The sequence below is a fragment of the Schistocerca piceifrons genome, chromosome 7, assembly GCF_021461385.2.
Source record: "Schistocerca piceifrons isolate TAMUIC-IGC-003096 chromosome 7, iqSchPice1.1, whole genome shotgun sequence".
In the NCBI taxonomy this organism is placed as follows: domain Eukaryota; kingdom Metazoa; phylum Arthropoda; class Insecta; order Orthoptera; family Acrididae; genus Schistocerca; species Schistocerca piceifrons.
In genome coordinates, this window is record NC_060144.1 from 521,976,243 (window position 1) to 521,999,996 (window position 23,754).

The following is a 23,754-nucleotide window of genomic DNA, read 5'->3' on the forward strand; positions in this document are numbered from 1 at the left end:
AAAACTAGTAGAAGCCGACCTCGGGGAAGATCAGTTTGGATTCCGTAGAAACACTGGAACACGTGAGGCAATACTGACCTTACGACTTATCTTAGAAGAAAGATTAAGGAAAGGCAAACCTACGTTTGTAGCATTTGTAGACTTAGAGAAAGCTTTTGACAATGTTGTCTGGAATACTCTCTTTCAAATTCTAAAGGTGGCAGGGGTAAAATACAGGGAGCGAAAGGCTATTTACAAGTTGTACAGAAACCAGATGGCAGTTATAAGAGTCGAGGGACATGAAAGGGAAGCAGTGGTTGGGAAGAGAGTAAGACAGGGTTGTAGCCTCTCCCCGATGTTGTTCAATCTGTATATTGAGCAAGCAGTAAAGGAAACAAAAGAAAAATTCGGAATAGGTATTAAAATCCATGGAGAAGAAATAAAAACTTTGAGGTTCGCCAGTGGCATTGTAATTCTGCCAGAGACAGCAAAGGACTTGGAAGAGCAGTTGAATGGAATGGACAGTGTCTTGAAAGGAGGATATAAGATGAACATCAACAAAAGCAAAACGAGGATAATGGAATGTAGTCGAATTAACTCGGGTGATGCGGAGGGAATTAGATTAGGAAATGAGACACTTAAATTAGTAAAGGAATTTTGCTATTTGGGGAGCAAAATAACTGATGATGGTCGAAGTAGAGAGGATATAAAATGTAGACTGGCAATGGCAAGGAAAGCTTTTCTGAAGAAGAGAAATTTGTTAACATCGAGTATAGATTTAAGTGTCAGGAAGTCATTTCTGAAAGTATTTGTATGGAGTGTAGCCATGTATGGAAGTGAAACATGGACGATAAATAGTTTGGACAAGAAGAGAATAGAAGCATTCGAAATGTGGTGCTACAGAAGAATGCTGAAGATTAGATGGGTAGATCACATAACTAATGAGGAAGTATTGAACAGGATTGGGGAGAAGAGAAGTTTGTGGCACAACTGGACCAGAAGACGGGATCGGTTGGTAGGACATGTTCTGAGGCATCAAGGGATCACCAATTTAGTGTTGGAGGGTAAAAATCATAGTGGGAGACCAAGAGATGAATACACTAAGCAGATTCAGAAGGATGTAGGCTGCAGTAGGTACTGGGAGATGAAGAAGCTTGCACAGGATAGAGTAGCATGGAGAGCTGCATCAAACCAGTCTCAGGACTGAAGACCACAACAACAACAACCTGTTTTTTTAATCTCACTCTCAAAATTTCTGGTGCACAACACTCGATCCTCAAGTTTCACTTCTTCATAATTAACATAATGTGCAGTCACTCCCATATAGTTTATTTTACGGTACGAATCAGTCCATAAATCAACAGTTAGTGCTCCACCTATATCTCTGAATATATTCTTCACTTTTGTGGGGACAGTTTCACGCAGATGATCCGCTGTTTCCTTCAAACTTCTGGATATGGTGGTTGGCTGAGGTATCAGCTCCTTAGCACTCACTGCACCATACTTGGCCCCCACATCAATAAGAAACTGCCATCTCGAGAAACCCAGATCCACACGCAACTTTGAATGATAAGTTTTTCTGTCGCAGCTGTCTTCAAATTTGGTGGAACTTCAGGAACTTTTCACGTCTCTCTTGGTATTTAAGTAAGACATGCTACTTTGTCCAGCCTCACACGAATGTTTTAGCAAATTTGAAGTTCCACTTTTGTGTCCAGTGTAGGAATATACTTTTTTTACATGCAAAACCAGCCACTATATCTTTTATCTTTTCGTTGCCATCAAGTACGTATCCAAATTTTTTCCAGATTGGCGATTTCAATTTGTTTTCCTTCACTAATGTAAAATAACCTTTTTTCACCTTACACGAAATTGTATCCATCGATATGGTGTTCATTTGAAGAAAGAACTCTCACTGATATTTGCTACGATGCACGTTGTCACTCGGTCACTACAAAGCGCTAACTGAAGGCAGCGGAAAATTGCAACGGGCACCTGTCTGGTAGACAGTAGGCAGGTTTGCCACCCAGAGAGCACTTCACAGGCCACACAAGATATGGTCGCGGAAATGGATTAGGCGCAGGTCTCTTGGGTACAGCTACATCGGTCGTAGCCAGGGGCTGAGGACAACAGACATCCGCTCTACCCGGGCCCTGCAAGATTCCAAGAACATCAACAGACTTGATGTTTTCAACTACAACTAACATGGCAACATACGTACTGGGCAGATACCTTGCTCATTATCCGCAGGTGACCCGCGGATATCCGCGTTGGTCGCGATTTTATCCGTCAAGTAACAAATACCGCGGATATACTCGTGGATATCCGCATCCACGCAGACCTCTATCTATCTTCAAGAGTCTGCCAGTTCATTTCTTTCAGCATCTTCATTACACGCTTTTGCCTCAAACAAAGTTGTGACCATTCACTGCCCTTCACTGCCACTGTATATGTCCAATATCCCCTGTTAGTCTATTTGGACTGTGTGCCACATACTTGAGCAGTATTGTAGAATGGGTCGCACAAGGGATTTGTTGACATATATCAAACAAAACTGTGACCATTCATGCTGCCCTTCTCTGTATACGTTCAATACCCCCTGTTAGTGCTAATTGGTATGGGTCCCACACACTTGAGCAATGTTTTAGAATGGGTAGCACTAGTGATTTGTAAGCAATCTCCTTTGTAGGTTGATTGCATTTCCCCAGTATTCTACCAGTAAATTGAAGTCTACCACCTGCTTTAACCACAGCTGAACGTATGTGATCATTCCATTTCATATCATTACAAGCCTTTACACCCAGGTGTTTGTATGAGTTGCTTGATTCCAAGTGTGACTCATTGATATTATAGACCTAAGATTCTACATTTTTTTGTTTTGTTAAGTGTTTGTTAGATACATGTAACAGGTGTGAAAATTGCACACTTTTCTAAGTTAGTTGTGTTTTTATGTTTGAACACACACAGTTGTGACACACTTTTGGTTTTCGATTTCATACTGTTTGAGTACTTCAAATTTTCTGTGTTTGTTGTGGAAAGGTGCATGGTCAACATTTTGAACTGAATACGGTGTTGAAACATATTCACCCATATTTTACCTCTTAACTGCATATATCTTGCCAAAAATTTCTGGACAGCAACTTCTATTCATTGCGGGGACACACATTGACAAATTGTGTGTAGTACAACCTTTTTTATTATTATAGCATTTAATTTTTGTGACAAGTCATCTGTTAAATTCTCATACACCAAAGACAGGATTGGTTTGCATTGTTCTCACATGGTGAATAGTTATCAAATTTTCGAGTGAATTGATCTGACGTGAACAACACATCAGTTCACCTAAAGATGTTTGATGAGTTTCAGTTTGGGGCTGTGAGCAAGCCATTTAACTTGACAGGCTGGATACAATCACTATCATGCTGATATATATTAGGACTGATTCCAAATCTTGTCAGAGTATGGGAAGCATTCTGCTGTATAAAATGTTTTTATAAACTCAATATTAAGTATGCAGTCAAATAAAACTAATGATTTCAGAACAAAGTAGGAAAAACATCTCTTACTGCAGGACATACAGTTCCAGCGTATTTCATGGCTATATGTAATATGAAATTTTCAAATAAAAAAGGGACGAATTTCGCTGGAAAACCAATGTAATTCAGAAATAGGTGGACTTCTCAAAACTGGAAAGAATTGATGAGTGAATGGCTCTATGCTCAGCTGACTATGAAAAGAATAACATATTGTTATCACAACATTTGAAAAGGAATAATAAATATTTATAATCACTGAGTTTGCTTTGCTAATAGAAGCAATCCAAATCTGTTGAAAAAAGTATCACAATTTTCAGTGCATTTGAGTGCACCTCCTTGTGTCATTACTTATCTTGTGTTTTAAATATGTAATAGCTGGTAAGACAAACTAGAGTAGACAAAACGGCATCTGCTGACAACTTTTAACTATTGGTCACTGAGTGCCCACCGTCACACTGCTGGAGCTCACTGATGCCTGTTATGTATTGGATGCCAGTAACTGTATTGTATTTAACATCCACTGTTTAGGGAGAATTTCTAGTCAACAATTTTTTAAAATTCTCTACATAATTTTTTCAAGATTCTGACGTACTTCATTGCCTTTAAAAGCCACATTCCAGTGTTTCACAATAGCATGCTCTTGGTATAAACTTTTATTCCTTGTCAGACCAATGTTAAAATGAATACCTTAGGGTATTTTCCAGACAACATAGTAATAAATGATAGTTTTTACATATAGAATAAATGTAGCCCATGTGTGACTGTAGCAACTGTCAGGCTACAGAAGTAATCCACAGATATATTTATTTATTTAATTTTTTTTACTTAATGTATATATTTATTTACTTTTTTGTTATTCTTCATGTGTGTTCCTACATTTCTTTGGGACTTCACCCTATACAAATAACTGCTTAAATTTGATTTACATGACATATCTCATTCTCTGCATTAAGTAACTGCTCCAAACTGTGTTCAGTGCTTTGTAAAAATAATCCAGTTGCAGTTGCTATTGTTGATTTTTTCAGAACCTGATAAAGATGAAAGTCTTCCAATGGGTGAGTTGGGAAAAGAAGCATCAGAAGAAGATATCGAGAAATCTAATGAGAAGAAAAGAGAAGCCATTAGTGCCTATGCTGAAGGAGAATACCAAAAAGCTGTGGACCTTTACACTGAAGCTATTATACTAAATTCTGGTAAGAATTGTTGACAAATTTATTGTTATGTAGTTTTGAAAAGCCAGCAGGCACCTATTAACTTGCTGAGGACCGTATTATGCTTATATATTCCTTTAAGTAACACAATTCTAACCATAACTATTTTTGTGCATATGGCAGAGAATATGGAGTTCAGTACCATAAGGAGGTGTAAGAGTTTTGTAACTGTATTATTTGATGAAAGAACTGGAACTTTGAGAGAGGCCATCTTTCTTGAAGCTCTCCCTCACAATCCCTCCCTTCACAAACATAATCCAGGTTTCTCCCCTTTTGCAATGTCTCTGACTCTCACCACCTTGTAATACCTGCCCCAGTTCTGTTCTAAGCTTCTTGTCCATGTTCCTCTCAAATCGTAGTTATCTGTTCTGTTGGTTTGCTTAAATCATCAGTTCGAGGCTGAAATTCAACCACACTGCTGAAGTCAAAGAAAACATTTTGATCATTTAGTACCTAGACGAGAAGTAAGGCTATTCAGTACACACACACACACACACACACACACACACACACACACACACACACACACACAAAATGGAAAATCTGTGATGGAATAGCAGCATCATCATGAAAAGAATAGATTGCTACTCACCTTATAGAGGAGATTTCAAGAAGTCTCAGACAGGCACAGCAAAAAAAATGGCTCTGAGCACTATGGGACTTAACATCTGTGGTCATCAGTCCCCTAGAACTTAGAACTACTTAAACCTAACTAACCTAAGGACATCATACACATCCATGTCCGAGGCAGGTTTCGAACCTGCGACCGTAGCAGTCGTGCAGTTCCGGACTGAGCACCTGGAACCGCTAGACCACCGTGGCCGGCCAGGCACAGCAAAAAGACTGCTTCAGTGAAACCCCTATTTTTTATTTTCTTGTGGTCCAGACTTAAAAAATGCAAAATTGAGGAAAATGCAGAATCGAGGAAAATGTTAAACCCCCTCCCCCTCACCCAAATTGAGCAAAAACACATGTAATTTGCATATATGGTTAAAAATCGCAATCCTCTCCAATGCTTTGTATGAAATGTAAGTGAAGGAAATTAAGTGTACAATACAATGCTTATAGAATAATTTGTGGTAATGAATTTCATCAGTTCTTTAAAAAAATCACAGATGTGTCACAGCAAATAAAAATTCATCAAAAAAATGAAATTGTTATCTGGGTAGGACCACAGCTTTTATGTTCAAAACATGCATTTTTGAGAAATCATCCCTCATCCTCACCCAGAAAAAAGCAAGAATTGATGAACATGTTGAATTAAGCCAAAAACATCACAGCTACTAAGTGGTTAAACTGTAAGCACAAATGTTGACATCTGCTTAATGACAAACTTGGTCACCATTGCTGTTATTATTTAATACTTTTCTTACAAACTCCACTTCATAAGCTCACCACTGTTAGTGTTATTTTAGGCTTTATGAGAGAAACAGAGATGTGAAAAAATGGGTTTACTTCCCCAGTTGATATTACGACCTTATCAGAAGTTGGCTCAGTAAATGTCTGTACACTGTGTAAAATGTAAATTAGAAAGAAAGCTCAGCTGCTATGGTTTCGCGTCATGCCTTCTTCCATTGCTGCCAAACTTCCCGATGTACAGTGTGTGGTGCAAAGTATATACATGAGTAGTGTACATAATTGTTGCAACTGTATTGTCAGATTTGATCACGAAAGTCTTTAAAATGTGTTATCACAATACCCTTGTTCTATTTCTGTGTGACGTCTCTGTCATAGCACATTGTCTGCACCAAAAAGTATATTTTCAGCTCTTCAAAAAATGCTTTCACCCCTACCTGCACTCCCATTGTTGAAGGGCCATTTCCATTCTCCACACAACTGGTAGGTGAGCTCTTTTTATGTGGGTTAGTGTGGTGTGGTGGCTGCGCTGGCTATTGAGCAACTTACAAGTCGCCAGCCAATAAGAATTCACTAGCTGGAGATGGGCGACATTTCCTTGATTATGACTGAGCATATTCTTTGAGACTCGGTGTCTGAATTTAAAATGTTGACAATTGATATTGTTGCTGAATACAATACATTGGAAATAAAAGCAAAAGGTTGAGACTGATCTATAAGTGGAAAATGTGGTGGGTGGGCCCCCTCGTCACATATTGGCTTGGTCCAGAACACTTCACATTGACTGTCTTCTTTTCTCATTACTGCTGCAACGTGGCAATAGTTGTATCGTAATTGCATGTTGAAGCTAAATGTTGCAAGTTGTGTCTCTCTTCTCCATACCGGCCTAAAATATTCCCTTAACTTTGCCACCGCCCGTGGTGCGAACCATATGTCTTTTGTGCCACTTGTAACTCGTTCTGTCACATGAAATATCAATAGGAAGAGACCGGGAATAAGTCAAGTGAGACATCAAATAAGAACTTAAAATCAAGGTAAACTGTTCTAGGAAGAAATGTAAAATCAGGGAATTTTCAGTCCCCCCTCCCCCCCGTAGGGGTTACAATTTTATGGTATAGAATTACAAAAAATGTAAAATCGGAGAACGTAAAATCGAAGTTCCACTGTATACATGTAAGCTTTCAACCAAAAGGCCTTCTTCTAAAGTAGGAAATGTACACACAAGCACAACTCACACATAGTGTTTGCGTGAATATATGTAGAAAAAGGCCTTTTGGCCAAAAGCTTTAATGTATTTGCTTGCCTGCGACTCAACATCTCTACTATATGGTGAGTAGCAATCTAGGCTTTTCCTAATGTTGTTATTCAGTACCATAACATTTCTATACAGCGAATTCAAGAATTCTTCAATTTCGGTTTATCCCTCCTCCTCCTCCTGAGAAACATATTGAAACATTCCTGTGTTATTGTGACTGAGTCCTGACTCTTCTGTATTAACTCTTGGAGACTAAAGTGTACGTCATGGCTTCATTTTTTCGATACGGAGCTGCAGATTTTTTTCACCTGAACAAGGATTAGACTGTCCATTCCCTGGGTCTGAATATCCTTCTCTTATCCAATATCTATAAAAATCAAGTACACCCTATCTTAAAAATCTTCAACAGTATGCACAGCATCTGACCTGTATCTTTATGCAGCCCAGAGACGAAGTTTCTCTGTAGCATATAAACTTTATCTGGTTATTCCAAATGTATTTTTTGTGATTCCTTCTTTTATATCTTTTTACCTATATTTCTTCCAGTGCAATAATTTACACGTATTGTATTAAATAATCTAACAATGAGCCTTCTCTCATGTTATTACTCCTTCACTCGTTTTATCATCCGTTATTAAAAACATTCTAGCACACTTCTCCCAGAAGTCTTCACTGTCCAGTAAATACTTCTTGTCAGTAACTATTTGCCAGAGATTTTTCATTTCTACTAGATTGTAAGGCTTATCTTTATTCTTAATTATTGGAGTGGTCACATTTTTCTCATGTCAAAGGTAATTACAAAAATGCAGTTCTCAATGTCTGAAATGTACTTTTTCTTCATGTCTTTAGTCAAATGCTTACTATATATGTTAAAAGGCAGCCACTTAATTTATGTTCTAAGTTTGCTCTTAATCTCTGTTTAATCTTTACAGTTTTTATAAAATAAGACACATCTACTTAATGTCTTAATGTAATATATTTAGTTATCAATAGCATTTTTATTTCATTTACTTAAGTCATTTATTCATTAGTGCTCTCTCATCAGAGATTATTTTCGCACATGAGCTGTTAAGCAATTGTTCATTAGTGTCCTCTGACCAGATAACAATAGTCTTAGCATTATTTTACTGCTACGGCGGCAATACAACGGACTCGCCAACCTATTGCTTTTTTGCTTGCATGCTCCATTTGGAGAGTGGATTCCTTTCCCGTCCTCTTCACCTGTGTAAATGATGTGCCTAACGTATATTTTAACATCATACATATTTTCGAAATTTTTAACAGCATCTGTATTTGGTAACTGTGTGTTTCTAACTATTTTAATGTCCACAATATCCGTAAAAAAATTTATTGGTCTCTTTCTCTATGGTTGAACTATGATAATAGTCCTTCATCAGTAGTAGCTCATTGTACTAATAATGCATTTGTAATATTCATCATACTCCAGAGACTACATAGCACTCAGGCATTACAGTTGCAGCTCTGGCAATTGTTTTTAATTGACTTAATCTGACTGACTGCTGAAGGTGTTGCTTGCTTTGTTCATCTTGTAGTTCAACCTGTCCTTTAGCTTTCAATCACCATTAAACAAATGGGTAATAAAGTTAAAGAGCCTCAGGTAAGTAATAAAAATAAAATAGTAAATGTTCAACACACGACTTAAAATAAACCCTAGGCTTTTATCCAGTTAGAGGACTGGTTAACTTGAGGTACATTGGATTCATAATACTTCTTAGGTGCCCTCAACACATCATACAATAGCCTCATCTAGGGCCAGGAGAATAGAATCACCACTAAACCATGCACCTCTTACAAATTTATACATCTCACCTGCATATAATCAAATGTCTCTCATTACATAGCATCTGATGCTAATAAATTTCATTCTGCCAACTGACAGTAGTTCACATAACTTTGGAAATACATTTCTATAACTTAATGCTTCTTTTAAATACTCATTGATATTTACCTTTCTTATTACTGCAACATCTAAATCCGGGGGGTACTAAAAATTATTTTTAAAAGCTGTATACTTAAAATGTTTTACAAAACAACCTTATCCCCTTCAAAATACTCTCTGTTACAACTAATACATTGTTCCACTGTTTGAAACATTTTTTTGTAGCCATCCTTAGAAATGGCTAACAGCTCCTCTCTCATTTTCTTCTTGACTTCTTCAATGTTGTCTAATCGGTGTCTTTTCATGTGTGGAAATAAGAAAAAGTCGCACAGAGCCAGTTCAGGCGAGTAAGGTGTGTGGGGCAGTGGAACCATGCCATTATGCTGTTTTTAGCCAGAAACTGTGTAACACAGCTGTGTGTGCAGGCACATAGTCATGGTGGAAGAACCAGTCTTGTCTGCCACAATTGGGTATTTTTTGTCTAACACTGAACTTCCAAGATAACCCACTATCTCTGACAGTTGATCAGTTGTTTATTGACGGCCTGTGAGCACAAGCTATCGAATTTTTTTCATTATTTTCATCGATTCGGGCAGTTGATGGACGTCCGGAATGAGGTTTGTCATCAATTGATATGTTACCATTTTTTAAATTGAACAAACCACTCATACACTTGCATTTTTCACAAAGCATCATCTTGGTAAGCAGTTTTCAAAATTAAAACTGTTTCATCAGCATTTTTACTGAGTGGAAAACAAAATTTTACAGCTGCACATTGTTCACTTGAACTTACCATAATAAAAACAGAAAACGAGAACAAAACAGCCAGCAAAAACAATCACTGCAGATGAACAGAACAAGGCAGGTCGACAATATAGGTGGCACCTAACTGGCAAAGAGGTGTGCTATACATGCCTACAGGCAGAAATGTGTACCACACAAGCTCCGCCAACGGCAATCCCGTTTTTTTTTTTAAACCCCTCGAATGAATATCTCTCCGTATTGACAAGCATACTCCTATCCCATAAGTGAACTCCAATCTCAAATCCTGCATCAGGATATTCATTAAAATTAATCATTCTTACATTTACAGTCATTGTACACTTTTGTAAGCTCACTCAAATGTTTATCATACTTAGGTTTACAATCATCGTACATTTTAGTAAGCTTCTCAGACACGTAAATTTTCTATTACAAGCTCCATTGAACTAACGCAGTGTCTCTATGTTTTAAGATTGTTCTGGTATTTGAAATCTTATAATTTTTCCCACAGCTTTTGAGACACTGATGTTCTACAGTATCACCCAAAGCATTGGTGGTAACGCTAGTAGGCTCAACTTTCTCTTGTTCTTTTTGTTCAGCTAGCTCGTGCAGACACTCCTCAAAAGTAGATAAGTGTTTGGTGCACCAATTACTTTGCCTAATTCTCTACTTTGTTCTGACACCCCTACCTGGCCTCACGTGTCTGAGTTTTGATTGTGTATACTTTTGAATTAATGGGTTGACAATTCTTCTGTCTTTGCATCTTATCATTTATCTCTTTAAACTGTTCTTGAGCCATATTTCTGACTAAGTCACATTGGTTAATTGTCTATGTTTGTAACTGCTTAGGTAACTTCAATAAGGTTGCTTCTATGTTAGATATGTTATATGCTTTTGAAGCTACCTTCTTCCTTCATCTTTTTATTTTCTCCCCTTGTGTTTTTACATTTGAGACATTCGTATACCAAATTTTTTAATTACACCCATTGAGCCTTAATAAGAGCTGCCAACTCCTCTATCTTCCTAATCTCAACTGGCTTACTACTTTGGCAACAATAGGTATATCCTCATTTGTATTTAAACAATGTCACTAGATTGAGACCTAACTACCCAAAGTTAGTGAAGTGTGTCTTTACAATCTTCATAGAATGATCTACTAATAAAAAAGAAAAGAAAAGAAATCAAGTTGGTGTTGTTTACAACTTGCCTAATCAGTCATACAGTGAATTGTATGGTGCTGCTTATGTGTCATGCATGGGATAAGTGATGTGGCAATGAGCTGACTGGCCGCTGCACTACGAAGGAGCTGCACTATTGCCATGCCATTCAGTCGCTGCAGGGATGCCAGCGGAAATCACTGCTGCAATTGTAGTCTGGAAATCACAATTCAGAATTCTGTCACTTCATTGATGAAATTCTTCCCCACTCACTTGCCAAAGGTTACTTAAGCACTGAAAGAGAGATCTGATCTTTCACTGTTGACCATGTTGCTATGATCAACTAACATTCTTTCTTCAACTCTTTATAGTAATTAACACCTCTAGTGTTTTACCAAATTAAAATGATTTCTTCTTCACTATTCAAATTAATTCAGCCCGCACTGATGCATGTGCCCACTTATATTTTCTCACTTATTGGCTTGGTTTGCTATGGGCAACATTGTATCTTCTTCTGATATTTTTGTCAATATTCTTGGATTTTTTTAAAATTGCTAGTGCTCTCTATTTTTCATCTTGCACTAGGATGCCAAAAGAAGTGTAACAGGTTGTATTTTTAGTATGATGTGTTCCACACGATCCACAGTCTGTCACCTGGTTGTTATGTGTGCCTACATTTACCTTAGAAATATCTTGCTGTCGCCATTCTTGAAGTTATTCACTGTATTGGACCAGCTGTACAGTACCACTAGACGGTGACGTGAGACGTCTTCACTTCTGCAGTTGGCAGGTGCTGAAAGAGAGGTCTGATCTATTCTAGCTACTGTAATAATGTAGTCACTTTCGAGGTAACTCTTTTGTATCATAAGCATAATGTTTCCATTGTACAACTTTATTTATGATGGATGGTCAAACAGATCTGTCTTAACTGGTAGCTCGACATAGATTGCAATGTGTATTCGTGTACTTCCTTGACATTACAGAATGACAGTTCTCATATATAATCTTCAATTGTTCTGGTGTTTGTTCTGTGACTTCCATGGCACTGCCAAGCCATGAAGCCAAAGCATAAGTGGCCCTCCTCAGCAGGTGGAGACGCTTACTTGCCGTCGCACCTTGTCAACATTCTGAGCTGACACCTTTTATGTATCATATGCACATACGGCAAACCAGAGTGCACACTGTGGGATGTTCGACACTTAACAACTACCTAAGGAATGTTTTCGCTTCCCAGGTACATCTTTCGTCGGCCTGAGTGGGTTAGAAATGGAACATTTTATTTCATAGAATCAAAATGTTACAACACACCACATCTTTTATGCTATTAATGATGTCTAGAGATGTAACATTCCTTCTCCCTGTAAGCTTGCACAAGACCTGAAGCAATACTGCTGAGATGGAGGAGGGAAATATACTAGAGCTACTGTGACACCCATTTCATCTGACGAAACAATGAAGGAACAGTGGAAAAACATTGTGTGGAGTGACAAAAATCGGTACACAATGTGGCGATCCGATGGAAGGGTGTGGGTATGGCGAATGCCCAGTGAATGTCATCTGCCAGCGTGTGTAGTGCCAACAGTAAAATTCAAGAGTTGGTGGTGTTTCGGTGTGGTTGTTTTTTTCATGTATGGGGCTTGCACCCATTGTTGTTTTGTGTGGCACTATCACAGCACTGGCCTACATTGATGTTTTAAGCACCTTCTTGCTTCTCACTGTTGAAGAGCAATTCAAGAATGGCGATTGCATCTTTCAACACGACTGAACACCTGTTCGTAATGCATGGCCTGTGGCAGAGTGGTTACACAACAACAACATCCCTTTAATGGACTGGCCCGCACAGACTCCTGACCTAAATAACTGTTTAATTAAACAATAATAAAATTGCATTGTATCACTCTGAGATGCCATGTACAATTGTTACCCCACTGAAATGATACACCCTAAGCATTAAACAGTGCAGTTGTATCAGATCACGAATCTTGGTCATTTTCTTACATGGATTGTACACTTTTTCTCACCTAGCTCGCTGTTTATTTTATATTATTGCTGCTCACTTGAGTGTATGATGGCAAAACTTATCACTTTGTCAGGTGAAGCAATGATGAAGAAATAGGTACAGGCTCACAACTGTAAAGCAACAATGGAATCGTACATGAAAATGTAATTTGTGGTTGGCGCACTTTATACATACACTATGTGATCAAAAGTATATGGACAGCTGGCTGAAAATTACATACAAGTTTGTGGCGCCCTCAATCGGTAATGCTGGAATTCGATATGGTGTTGGCCCACCCTTAGCCTTGATGGCAGCTTCCACTCTCACCTAAATCCTATAGAACACCATTGGGATATATTGGAATGTCCACTTTGTGCCAGGCTTCACCGACCGACATCGATACCTCTCCTCAGTGCAGCACTCCGTGAAGAATGGGTTGCCATTCCCCAAGAAACCTTCCGGCACCTGATTGAACATATGCCTGTGAGAGTGGAAGCTGCCATCAAGGCTAAGGGTGGGCCAACACCATATCGAATTCCAGCATTACCGATTGAGGGCGCCACAAACTTGTATGTAATTTTCAGCCAGGTGTCCAGATACTTTTGATCACATAATGTATGTATAAAGTGCGCCAACCACGAATTACATTTTCATGTACGGTTCCATTGTTGCTTTACAGTTGTGAGCCTGTACCTATTTCTTCATCATTGCTTCACCTGACAAAGTGATAAGTTTTGCCATCATACACTCAAGTGAGCAGCAATAATATAAAATAAACAGCGAGCTAGGTGAGAAAAAGTGTACAATCCATGTAAGAAAATGACCAAGATTCGTGATCTGATACAACTGCACTGTTTAATGCTTAGGGTGTGTCATTTCAGTGGGATAACAATTGTGCATGGCATCTCAGAGTGATACAATGCAATTTTATTATTGTTTAATTAAACAGTTATTTAGTTCATATAATGTAAGTTTGCTGTATCACTATTTAATTTAACTAAGATTAAACTGTGGTTTTGCTCATAGGTATTTACCTTGACAAGATAGTCAGTTATTCTTTATATGCATACAAGGAACACTGTGTGCTTGATTGTGTTATAAAAAATGACATGTTCACTTGAGGGATAAAATTAACAGTAAACAGTCTGATGCTGTATTCTGAAAGGACTTTCCATTAACCTCACTCAGAATTTACTCAGAATTTACCTCTCTTCTGCCATTTTTCTGAAAATAGGATAATTAGATTATGAAAAGTCCTGTTGTTGTGGTCTTCAGTCCTGAGACTGGTTTGATGCAGCTCTCCATGCTACTCTATCCTGTGCAAGCTTCATCATCTCCCAGTACCTACTGCAGCCTACATCCTTCTGAATCTGCTTAGTGTATTCATCTCTTGGTTTCCTTCTACGATTTTTACACTCCACGCTGCCCTCCAATACTAAATTGGTGATCCCTCGATGTCTCAGAACATCTCCTACCAACCGATCCCTTCTTCCTAAAGCAAAAAATTGCACCAAATATTACACCAAATATATATTCACCCTTCTATGTCAAACCGTGAGTGTGCAAAAATTTTGATTTTGACTTTTGTGTATCTGTGGGTCTCATTTTTGTGTTCATTATTAAGCCAAAACCTCAGACATGCTATTGTAACAATGTGGGAGAAAATACTAGGTCTGTTATCATGAATGTTTAAGAGAAGTGTCCATTGGATAGCCTGTCAGAAACTGAACACAGATCAAGCATGAAAACAGGAAGGAGGTGTACTGAGCTGTTGGTAAGTAAGCAAAACAGAATGAGTCGATGGTCCAAGCTCAAGATGTGCAACATTGAGCAAGTTTGAAAAACCATTTTGTACTGGTTGTGGGCCACACTGTTGAACTGCGAACAGAGAGATCTGCATTCCAATCTCCTTCGTGCCCCCCTACTTCTTTTTTATCTCCACAAAATTATGAACTGTCTGCCTGGTCATTGACGTGTCTGTTTACTGTATTCAAATTCGTGTCAGTGTCATTGTGTAATGTCCATTTGCAACAGCGAGGTGTGAGGAAGGGACCTCCAGACGTATGCGCCTTCTATTTGTTCTACAAAAGTACCATGTGTTATGGCTCACATATTCTGTTTTGTAAGTTTTGACTTAAATTTCTTTGTTGTAACATAGTTCACGCCCGTTTATTTGTTGTTTTCACTTCAATGAGAGCTGTATGCGGCATCTCACCTGCTCTCACTATTCATCACATTTACTTGCAACGATAATACATTCTTACCACATGACTCGTATTGTATAACCAGTGTGTAGTATGACAGTTACCAAGACTTCAGAAGCAGACCAGACATGTCAATGACCAGACAGAAAAAAAATAAAATAAAAAAGAGAGGGTGAGGAGGGGGTGGGGGGGTGGGGGTCATCATGATGGAGATTTGAACACAGATCTCCCACTTTGTAATCCAACACCAAGACCACACAACCAAGACGCCATAGTTCTTGGAGTTTGCTTGATGTTTCACATCTTAAGTTGGACCATTCACTCTTTCTACTTTGCTTCTTTCTTCACAGTTTAGTGTACCTTTTTCCTGTTTTCATGCTTGATCTGTGTTCAGTTTTTGACAGGCCATTTTACCACTAAATAAATCTGAGTGGGGTGTGATGGGAAGTTTCTCTTGTTAATAATAATAATTCCACAGATCTTCATTTCATTGCAATGTGAAGACTATGTTGAAGAGAGACTGAAATATGTAGTGACTCAACAAAGATTCAAGCCCACGCCTCTGGTTTCCAGGCGCACGCTTTACCACTAGACTACAGGCCCTATTAATTTGTAATGTTACAAAAATGAATGTGAAACATTCAGGTGACAGTCTCTATTCCTTTCATATTAAGTATGTAAATGTCAGCCAAATGTGGCTTGATGTCAAAGGAAGTGAAATAAGCACCCCAGATTTATAAAAGATCACACTATCTTCAAGGTTGGCACTGGTTTACGAATGTTGGAAGCTTAATGCGTACTTCAGTGTGAGATGCCTGTGATAGTTTCCACAATGGAACTCTGCCTCAAAATAGTGCAGAAAATCTAGAGAGATTCTGTTCAAATTAAGCATACCAACTGTGATGCTCCTGCGCTCAGTCAAGATGTAAATTAGCATAAAATTTTAGTTATAAATCGAATTTTCCTCCACAACTGCACTCTGCAACACAATTAAAGGGACACTGTTTTGAAATATTGTAGTTGTCTCTGATTGTGACAGTGAAGTGTGAAATTTTGATCAAAGATGCTTATGACCTTCCTCTGCAATGATGCAAAAGTGTGGCGTCCTGTGACATTACCCTCAGGCTTGATGATAGTTTCAAGCAGCAAGCTGTCAACATATGCGAAAAAAAGGCCAGAGCTCAGAAGCTTATGTGAGGTATAAGGTGGGTTAATGATGTGACATTAGCACCAAACTTCACCACAATTCTGCCCAATGCCTCTGTGGATGTGTCACACAATGAGAAGGCTGTCACCCCCCTCTTACGGGGGGGCTTGACTCCCACACATTGCACGGTCAAAACTAACAGTCTGCAGTGTGATGAGCAACAGCAGGGCGAAGTTCGTGACAACAGTTGACACTGCTGACCCCCCCCCCCCCCCCCCCCCCCCACACACACACACGCACATGCACACACACACACACACACACACACACACACACACACACACACACACACGACGACGACGACTCACCCCTTTACTAACCGGATCGTGGACCAGTTACCCCGTTGGATGTAATTGCACTCCTTTTAGGTGCAGTGCGACTACAGGTTTTGCTCTGGTGTACAGTGTGGAACCATGAGGGACCTTTCAAAATCTTTAAATGAAATTTGAATGTGATTTGAAGCAGTAAAGAGTGTTTATACTTTTCCAGACCTCCAATGAAGCCTCTTAAATGGGCTATTTCAATCTAGAAGTGATCAGTTGTTTACTTTTTTCTTTCACATAGTTTGTAGGTGTAGTAGATCGCAAATATGTATTTAAAGAAAGCGAAATATGAACTAAATGTACTGTTGTCATCAGCAGCCATTAAATTATACAGTGAAAAATGAATTTTAATTAAATATTGCTTGAAAAAGAGATTTGTTATTTCATGTAACTGTGATGTATAACGGAAGGGCAGCACACATCGAAATATATTATATTTTGTAATCTCGCACTCATTTTTTTGAGATATACAATATAACCTCGTTAACACGAATCCGAAGAGACTGAAAATTCAAGAATTTGTGTTAAAAAATTCTTGTTAACTGAAAAACAGAGACTTTAATATGTATACAAGTACATTAGTACAGTAATGCATCATACACTACAGTATCAATCACTTTACATTCGTGTAGACTTATAACACTATAAATTGATGTAAAAGTACAACTACTCGCAAATTCCACTATTTTCTTGGAAAAACTTTAAGCACGGTTTGCTGACATTCATGGAAATGAAGATATCTTGTAATTCCACAACCAGCTGTAACTATAGCTTCCATAAACACAGCAGTGACATCAGATGTTGAAGCAAATAGTTGTAAACAGTTCAAGGCTATAAACATCTCCTGACAGGTAGGTATTCTCCTCCTCCTCCTCCTCCTCCTCCTCCTCCACCTCCACCTCCACACTTTCTCCTGCTGACCCTTCTTGCACCATGGTCACAGCTTTTGGTACATCAGCTTCCACAGAAACATATACTGAATTCCTTAAAACTAATCCCAAGGTTTGCAGTATCTTGCAGAACAGTCCGTTCATCAGGTGAAGTGGCAGTGTCTAACTTTGGACAACTTCAGTGTTGCTCTGACTTCAGGCTCTGTTGAAGCACTTCTGTATATGATGTGGTGACAAGGAGTCCCAGGTTGCTGCAGTAGCTTTTATTGTGTCAGGCAGATACCAATTTGGGGTTACAGTATTGTTTTCAGCAGCACAGATTGCAGCTCTTACAAGTCACACGCGATAAGCTCTCTTAATGAGAGAGAAATGAAGGATCCAAGGGCTGAAGGTGATTTGTCGTGTTCAGTGGTAAAACTAACCTTCATGTCGGTTCGGTTCAGATCCTGTATATTATGGACAGTACATCAGTCCAATGTAAGAACAACAGTCTGTTTTGAGCAACCATGCTACTGTTGAAAAGAAGAAGCCACATGTGAAGTGATCTGCCTTCGATCCAAGCTTCCGTATGATGAGAGTGGATGCAAGGGAAAGTGTTCATATTTGTTTTTAAAACAATGCAATTTCTTGGACTTACCGATAGCCCAGGGACGAAACTTCTCACTGCCGTCCACATTACATGCAAGGGCAAGAGTTACACATTGTTGGCTGCATGCTCCATCGTGACACTTATCACCTTTTATTCCCAGCATTCATGCATGTCCAATGGAACATTGCATCATAATTTGGAATAACACAAGCACTGCAATATTGTATTTATTCCCAATACCGGGCAAGTGACTTTCAAGTAAAATGTCTCCCCTGTACGGGAATATTCATATAATGGATGTACGAGTACAGGTTGTAGATACACGGTTGACAACATACATAAGTTTGGGTCTGGGCGTGAATTGTGCTCGGATAGCCATATGGCAAGTTGACCACTGTAAGTGAGAAATCTGAGTTTGAACCCCAGTCTGGCTCAAAATTTCATTGTCATCATTCCATTATACAGCTGATGGTTGTCCTTATTCGCAGCTGTGAATGCATTTCATGTATTTTTAGTGGCTGAAGTCACAGTGCCTATTCCTTTGAACATGCATGCATACCTGAAAGAACATTGCTTTGTGATTCAGAATAACACAGGCACTGCAATATAGTATTTTATCCCCAGGGTGCAATTTGGAAAAAGTGTGTAGAAAAGTTCAGTTTTGTCCATATTGAACACATCACATGAGGCATACTTTTCTCTCATGCCGTCAAATTCATGTAACCAGCTGCTTGCACTTTCTTCATAAACTTTACATGCTTCACCAGAAATTTGTACAGATGAAACTGAATATCTCTCTTTTGAAACTGATACAACCAGCCACCAGAATAACTTAAGTTTTTGATGCCTATATTTTTGTCAGTATCACCTTCTTTTGACTGAATCATAGGCTGACGTAGAGATGTGGTAGATGCAGGCATATAATTGAACCATTCTGGCTGTAATGTCTCTAATCTTCTTACTTTACACTACGAAATCATTTAGATTTGTTTCTGGAACCTGATACAAAAACATTAATGATTTTTTTCTTATTTATTAATTATCATAGATAAAGTAGATTTGGGAATTCCAAACTGCTGTGCAATTGCTGTTTTCTTTGTACTGTGGCCCATTTCACCTTGTGCCTTAAGCTTTACTTGTACATTTGGAGCTGTCTGTTTTGAGTGCTACCATTTGTAGATTTTTATTCAGTATTTTAACTTGATTTGACTACAACTAAAAGAACAGACATCAAATATGTTTCTAAATGTCAATCCACACATTACTGCATTTATGTGAACGTACTGTACACTTTGATTGTTGAGGTGATAAATGTAGCTGCTGACCTACAATACCTTAGAAACGAGTAAACATTGGGCAGTTAGCTTTGTAGTAACATTTCTTGCATTCGTTTTGGAAAAAATTAACAATTAAAAATACTGTAACATCAGAAGTTTGTGTTACAAAGAAATTTAATTGTGTAGGAACTGAAAAAGGAGTTCGTAATTCACCAGAATCGAAATTTGTATAAATGATAAAACTTCCCATAAGAACTAATGTATTCCTGCCAGTGCCAGTGTTTTTTCACATAAACCGCGAGTTTGTCTTAAGCGAGTTCATGCTAACGAGGTTATACTATGTTGCTCAATATGGTTGCCCTGTTCAGTAACATATGCAGGACCTTATTTTACCACATTTGAGGCCACTTTGCTGAAAATGTCAACATGGTTGTAAATCTCAGTTGTTATCTTATTCTTAGTCCCGCCAGTGTGTGCAGCCTGTTTTTATGGGCCCTTCCTTTGAATAGCACCACAAGAAAAAGTCGCGAGATGTTAAATCAAGAACATATGAGGGCCATAACCTCTAAGAGATGATTGAATCACCAAAAAATTTGCTTGTGAAATAAGTAGTTTTGCAATGTAAGGACAAGGTAGATTGCTACTTACTGTAAAGATGACACATTAAGTTGCAGACAGGCACAATTAAGACACTTACACATTGGCTTTCGGCCACAGCCTTCGTCAGATAAAGAAAGACAAACCCACACAAGGAAGCACACTTCATGCACATATGACTGCCAACTCTGGCAGCTGGGACCAGAATGCAGTCTTCACAATTAGAAGTCTGGGTGTCATAAATCCATGTAATTCATTGCTAACAAAGCATATGAAACCCTAGCTTTTAATATTCATTGCTGCCTTACCTACCACCAAGGGTATCCTGAAAGTCCCTGTGGCTAGCAACACAGGTATATAAGAACATTGATGATCCTGCATTAAGCTTACTGTTCTTTTTGGCTTGGAAATTGATTGCATTTGTAAATATTCTTTGTTTGCAAATGTACATTTTATTCAGTTTGGGAGTACTTGAGTAGCTTGTCAGTAGTGTAAAATGTCTGTTGCTGAGGGATTTGTTTGTTACAGGTTCTGCTTTGCTTTATGCTAAACGTGGGCAGGCATTATTAGCTCTTGGCAAACCAAATGCCTGTGTACGTGACTGTACCCATGCGTTGGAAGCTAATCCCGACTGTGCCGCTGCTCTGAAGTTCCGAGGCCGGGCACACCGTCTCCTTGGCCATTGGGAAGAGGCTGCCAGTGACTTGCGTGATGCTTGCAAGATAGACTTCGATGAACAAGCTGACGAGTGGTTGCGCGAGGTCACACCGAATGTGAGTACCTGTCAGATAGATGGAAAGGGTGGCTGGCTGTGGGACATTTTTAGCTTGCTGCTGTTTCTGGTGTAGTGATTGGTTACTGCCCCACATCGTCAGCAAAAACCTTGCTTTAATTTTTTATGTACACGTTGATAGATCATTTTTATGAAGAATACATCATCGTAAGCTTGTTTAACCACACTCACCCATGTAAATTATTAAGTTGCATATGGCTGTTACGGCTGTAGTAAGTGGTTGGAAGGCAGTAGAATGTTATAGCATTTAGCAGTACTTTGCCGGAAGGATACTTATTTCATTTGATAACTAAGATCACTTTCTAGAGGTAAGAGAACTGAAGAGTCATCTCATTTCACTTTGTTGATCTTCACCTTAGCTTTACATAACAGGGATGCCATTCTCGCACTGGCAGTTCCATACCTGCATAATCTTTTTTTTCCATATCTTGTTGTTGTGCCCGTAGTCTAAATAAATTCCAGTAGAACCAGTGTGCATTGAAAGTCACTTAACAGTGCAGGATTATTACTGTCAGTCTCATGATGCTGTGCTAAATGAAGGCTATTATTTACATTATCATTTGAAGATAGATTTTCTGATCTCTAAGGGTCGTGAGAGAAATGCAGTGTATGCTGAAGAAAAAGTGAGTCATTTTTTGTGACCTTTCAGGAGCATGTTCAAGCATGTACACATAGTAAGCACAGAATAAAGAGTACTTACAAATAAGACCGAAATATGTTTTTTGACAAAGTAGTAGAGGAATTTAACTCATTTTGTAAGTAACATTACATACCTACTTTGTTTTTTGAAATAGTAGCAAAATTATTGAAATTAATTCATGTATTCCATTTTGCAACAAGATGAAGAATTTCGTACCAACTTCAGTGGAGCAGATAAAAAATAATTTTTATTGAAACTGTGAGTAGCTTCAATGACCAGTAACAGTGAAATTTTTTAAATCTGATGCCTTTCGCCACCTGTGTTCTTTAGGACAATTGCCTTTTATTCTCTCTCTCTCTCTCTCTCTCTCTCTCTCTCTCTCTCTCTCTCTGTGTGTGTGTGTGTGTGTGTGTGTGTGTGTGTGTGTGTGTGTGTGTGTGTTCTCATATAGTCATATAGTGGTTAGTACATGAATCCGTATTATACCTTATTGAATGTAATTTTTCCACCTGACTGTTTGTGAAGAGAACAAGAACTCTTCTTTGTTCGTGAGTGTAGAACCATTACCACTGGATTTGGAACAGATTTGTTTGTACAGTGGGAACTCAGTCTGCTAGAATTATGAATAAATTACTTCTTCTCTTCTTCGGTAACGCTACAACATTTGGTGAGCCTTGGCTTCTTCAATGATTTTCCTCCATGTTTCTTGTTTGTTTGCTGCTCTTTTCTGGCCCCAGACTCTCCCATACTAGTGAGACCCACTATTATTTCGTCAATCCATCTTCTTCTAGAGCTCCCTTTTTGCCTAGCTGAATGGATCACACATTTCATCATTTTCTTTGGAGTTCTATCCTCTGCCATTCTCTGCACCTGTCCTATCCATCATATTCGCTGTGATTTCACAAATTTTACTATGTCCCTACCTTGTATTAATACTTGTAATATAGCATGTAGCATATTCTCCAGCCTTCTTCCTCCCTTACTGGACCATAGATTTTGCATAGTATATTCCGCTCAGAGTGTCTTAGTGCATTTTTCTCATGTTCTGTCTATGTCCATACCTCTGACCCATATGTGATAACTGGGTGGACTAGGGAGTTACATATTTGTAGCTTTGTATTTCTTCTGTCCACCTGCTCAGCTGGGTGGTAACATTACCTGCCTTCCATGCAAGTGGACCTGGGTTCGATTCCCGGCATGGTTGGAGATTTTATCCGCTCGTAGACTGGGTGTCGTGTTGTCCTCATCATTTCATCCCCATCACCAGCGCGCAAGTAGCTCGATGTGGCATCGACTGAAATAAGCCTTGCACTTGGCGGCCGAACTTCCCCGAATGGGACCTCCCAGCCAACGATGCCATACGCTCATTTCATTTTTTCTTGTAAAAAGACTGTTTCTGAAGAGTTGCATATTTGCAAATCAAGCTCTGTTTCCTGGTTGAATTCTTTCCCTTATAGCCTATCCAATCCTGGTAACATTTGTTATTAGGGCTTAGTTAAAAGAGGACACTCCTTTGAAGCATTTCCCTTAATGTTTATGTCTTTAGCGGTTCTGCTGGCCTCAGATTGTGACATTACCATATGTTTTGTTTTGTTTTTGTTTACTATAAGGCCAATTTAAATGTATAGAGTAATTATAAAGTAGTTCCTTAACAAAAAATTTGTGTGAGGAATTGTGTGCTTTGCAAAGATAGAAAGATGTTACTGTAAGTAAAACGGTCATGTGATTTAATAATTCAGTTTAATGTTTGCAGTTTCATTACTGCACGTGCCTTGGCCATGGGGAGTTTTGGTAATGTCACTGTATTTCCAGTTACAGACCTTTTCTACACTTGACTGTGTGCCCCACCCAGCTCCCCTCAGGATGTGTCAGACACACACACACACACACACACACACACACACACACACACACACACACCTCCTTTTTCCTCTTACCAACTCCACCCAACATCTATTGACTCCAGTTGAGTTGGGCTGCAGCACGTGATTTAGTTTGTTGGGATTATGTAGGTATTCATGTGTGCCTGTGTGTCTTCTATCAATTCAGAATAAGGATATTGCCCAGAAGCTCTTCTGTGTT

The 23,754-nt window shown here is 38.8% G+C and overlaps 1 protein-coding gene across 2 annotated transcripts in view; it reads left to right on the forward strand.

Annotated features, from left to right (window-relative positions):
* The window catches only part of LOC124804884 (putative protein FAM10A4), a 187,751-nt gene that overhangs the window by 15,619 nt on the left and 148,378 nt on the right, over positions 1-23,754 (forward strand). For both annotated transcript variants that reach the window (XM_047265249.1, XM_047265250.1), the window contains exons 3-4: positions 4,538-4,705; positions 20,768-21,012. In XM_047265249.1, the coding sequence (XP_047121205.1) occupies positions 4,538-4,705; positions 20,768-21,012 (413 nt within the window). The remainder of the gene's footprint in view (positions 1-4,537; positions 4,706-20,767; positions 21,013-23,754) is intronic.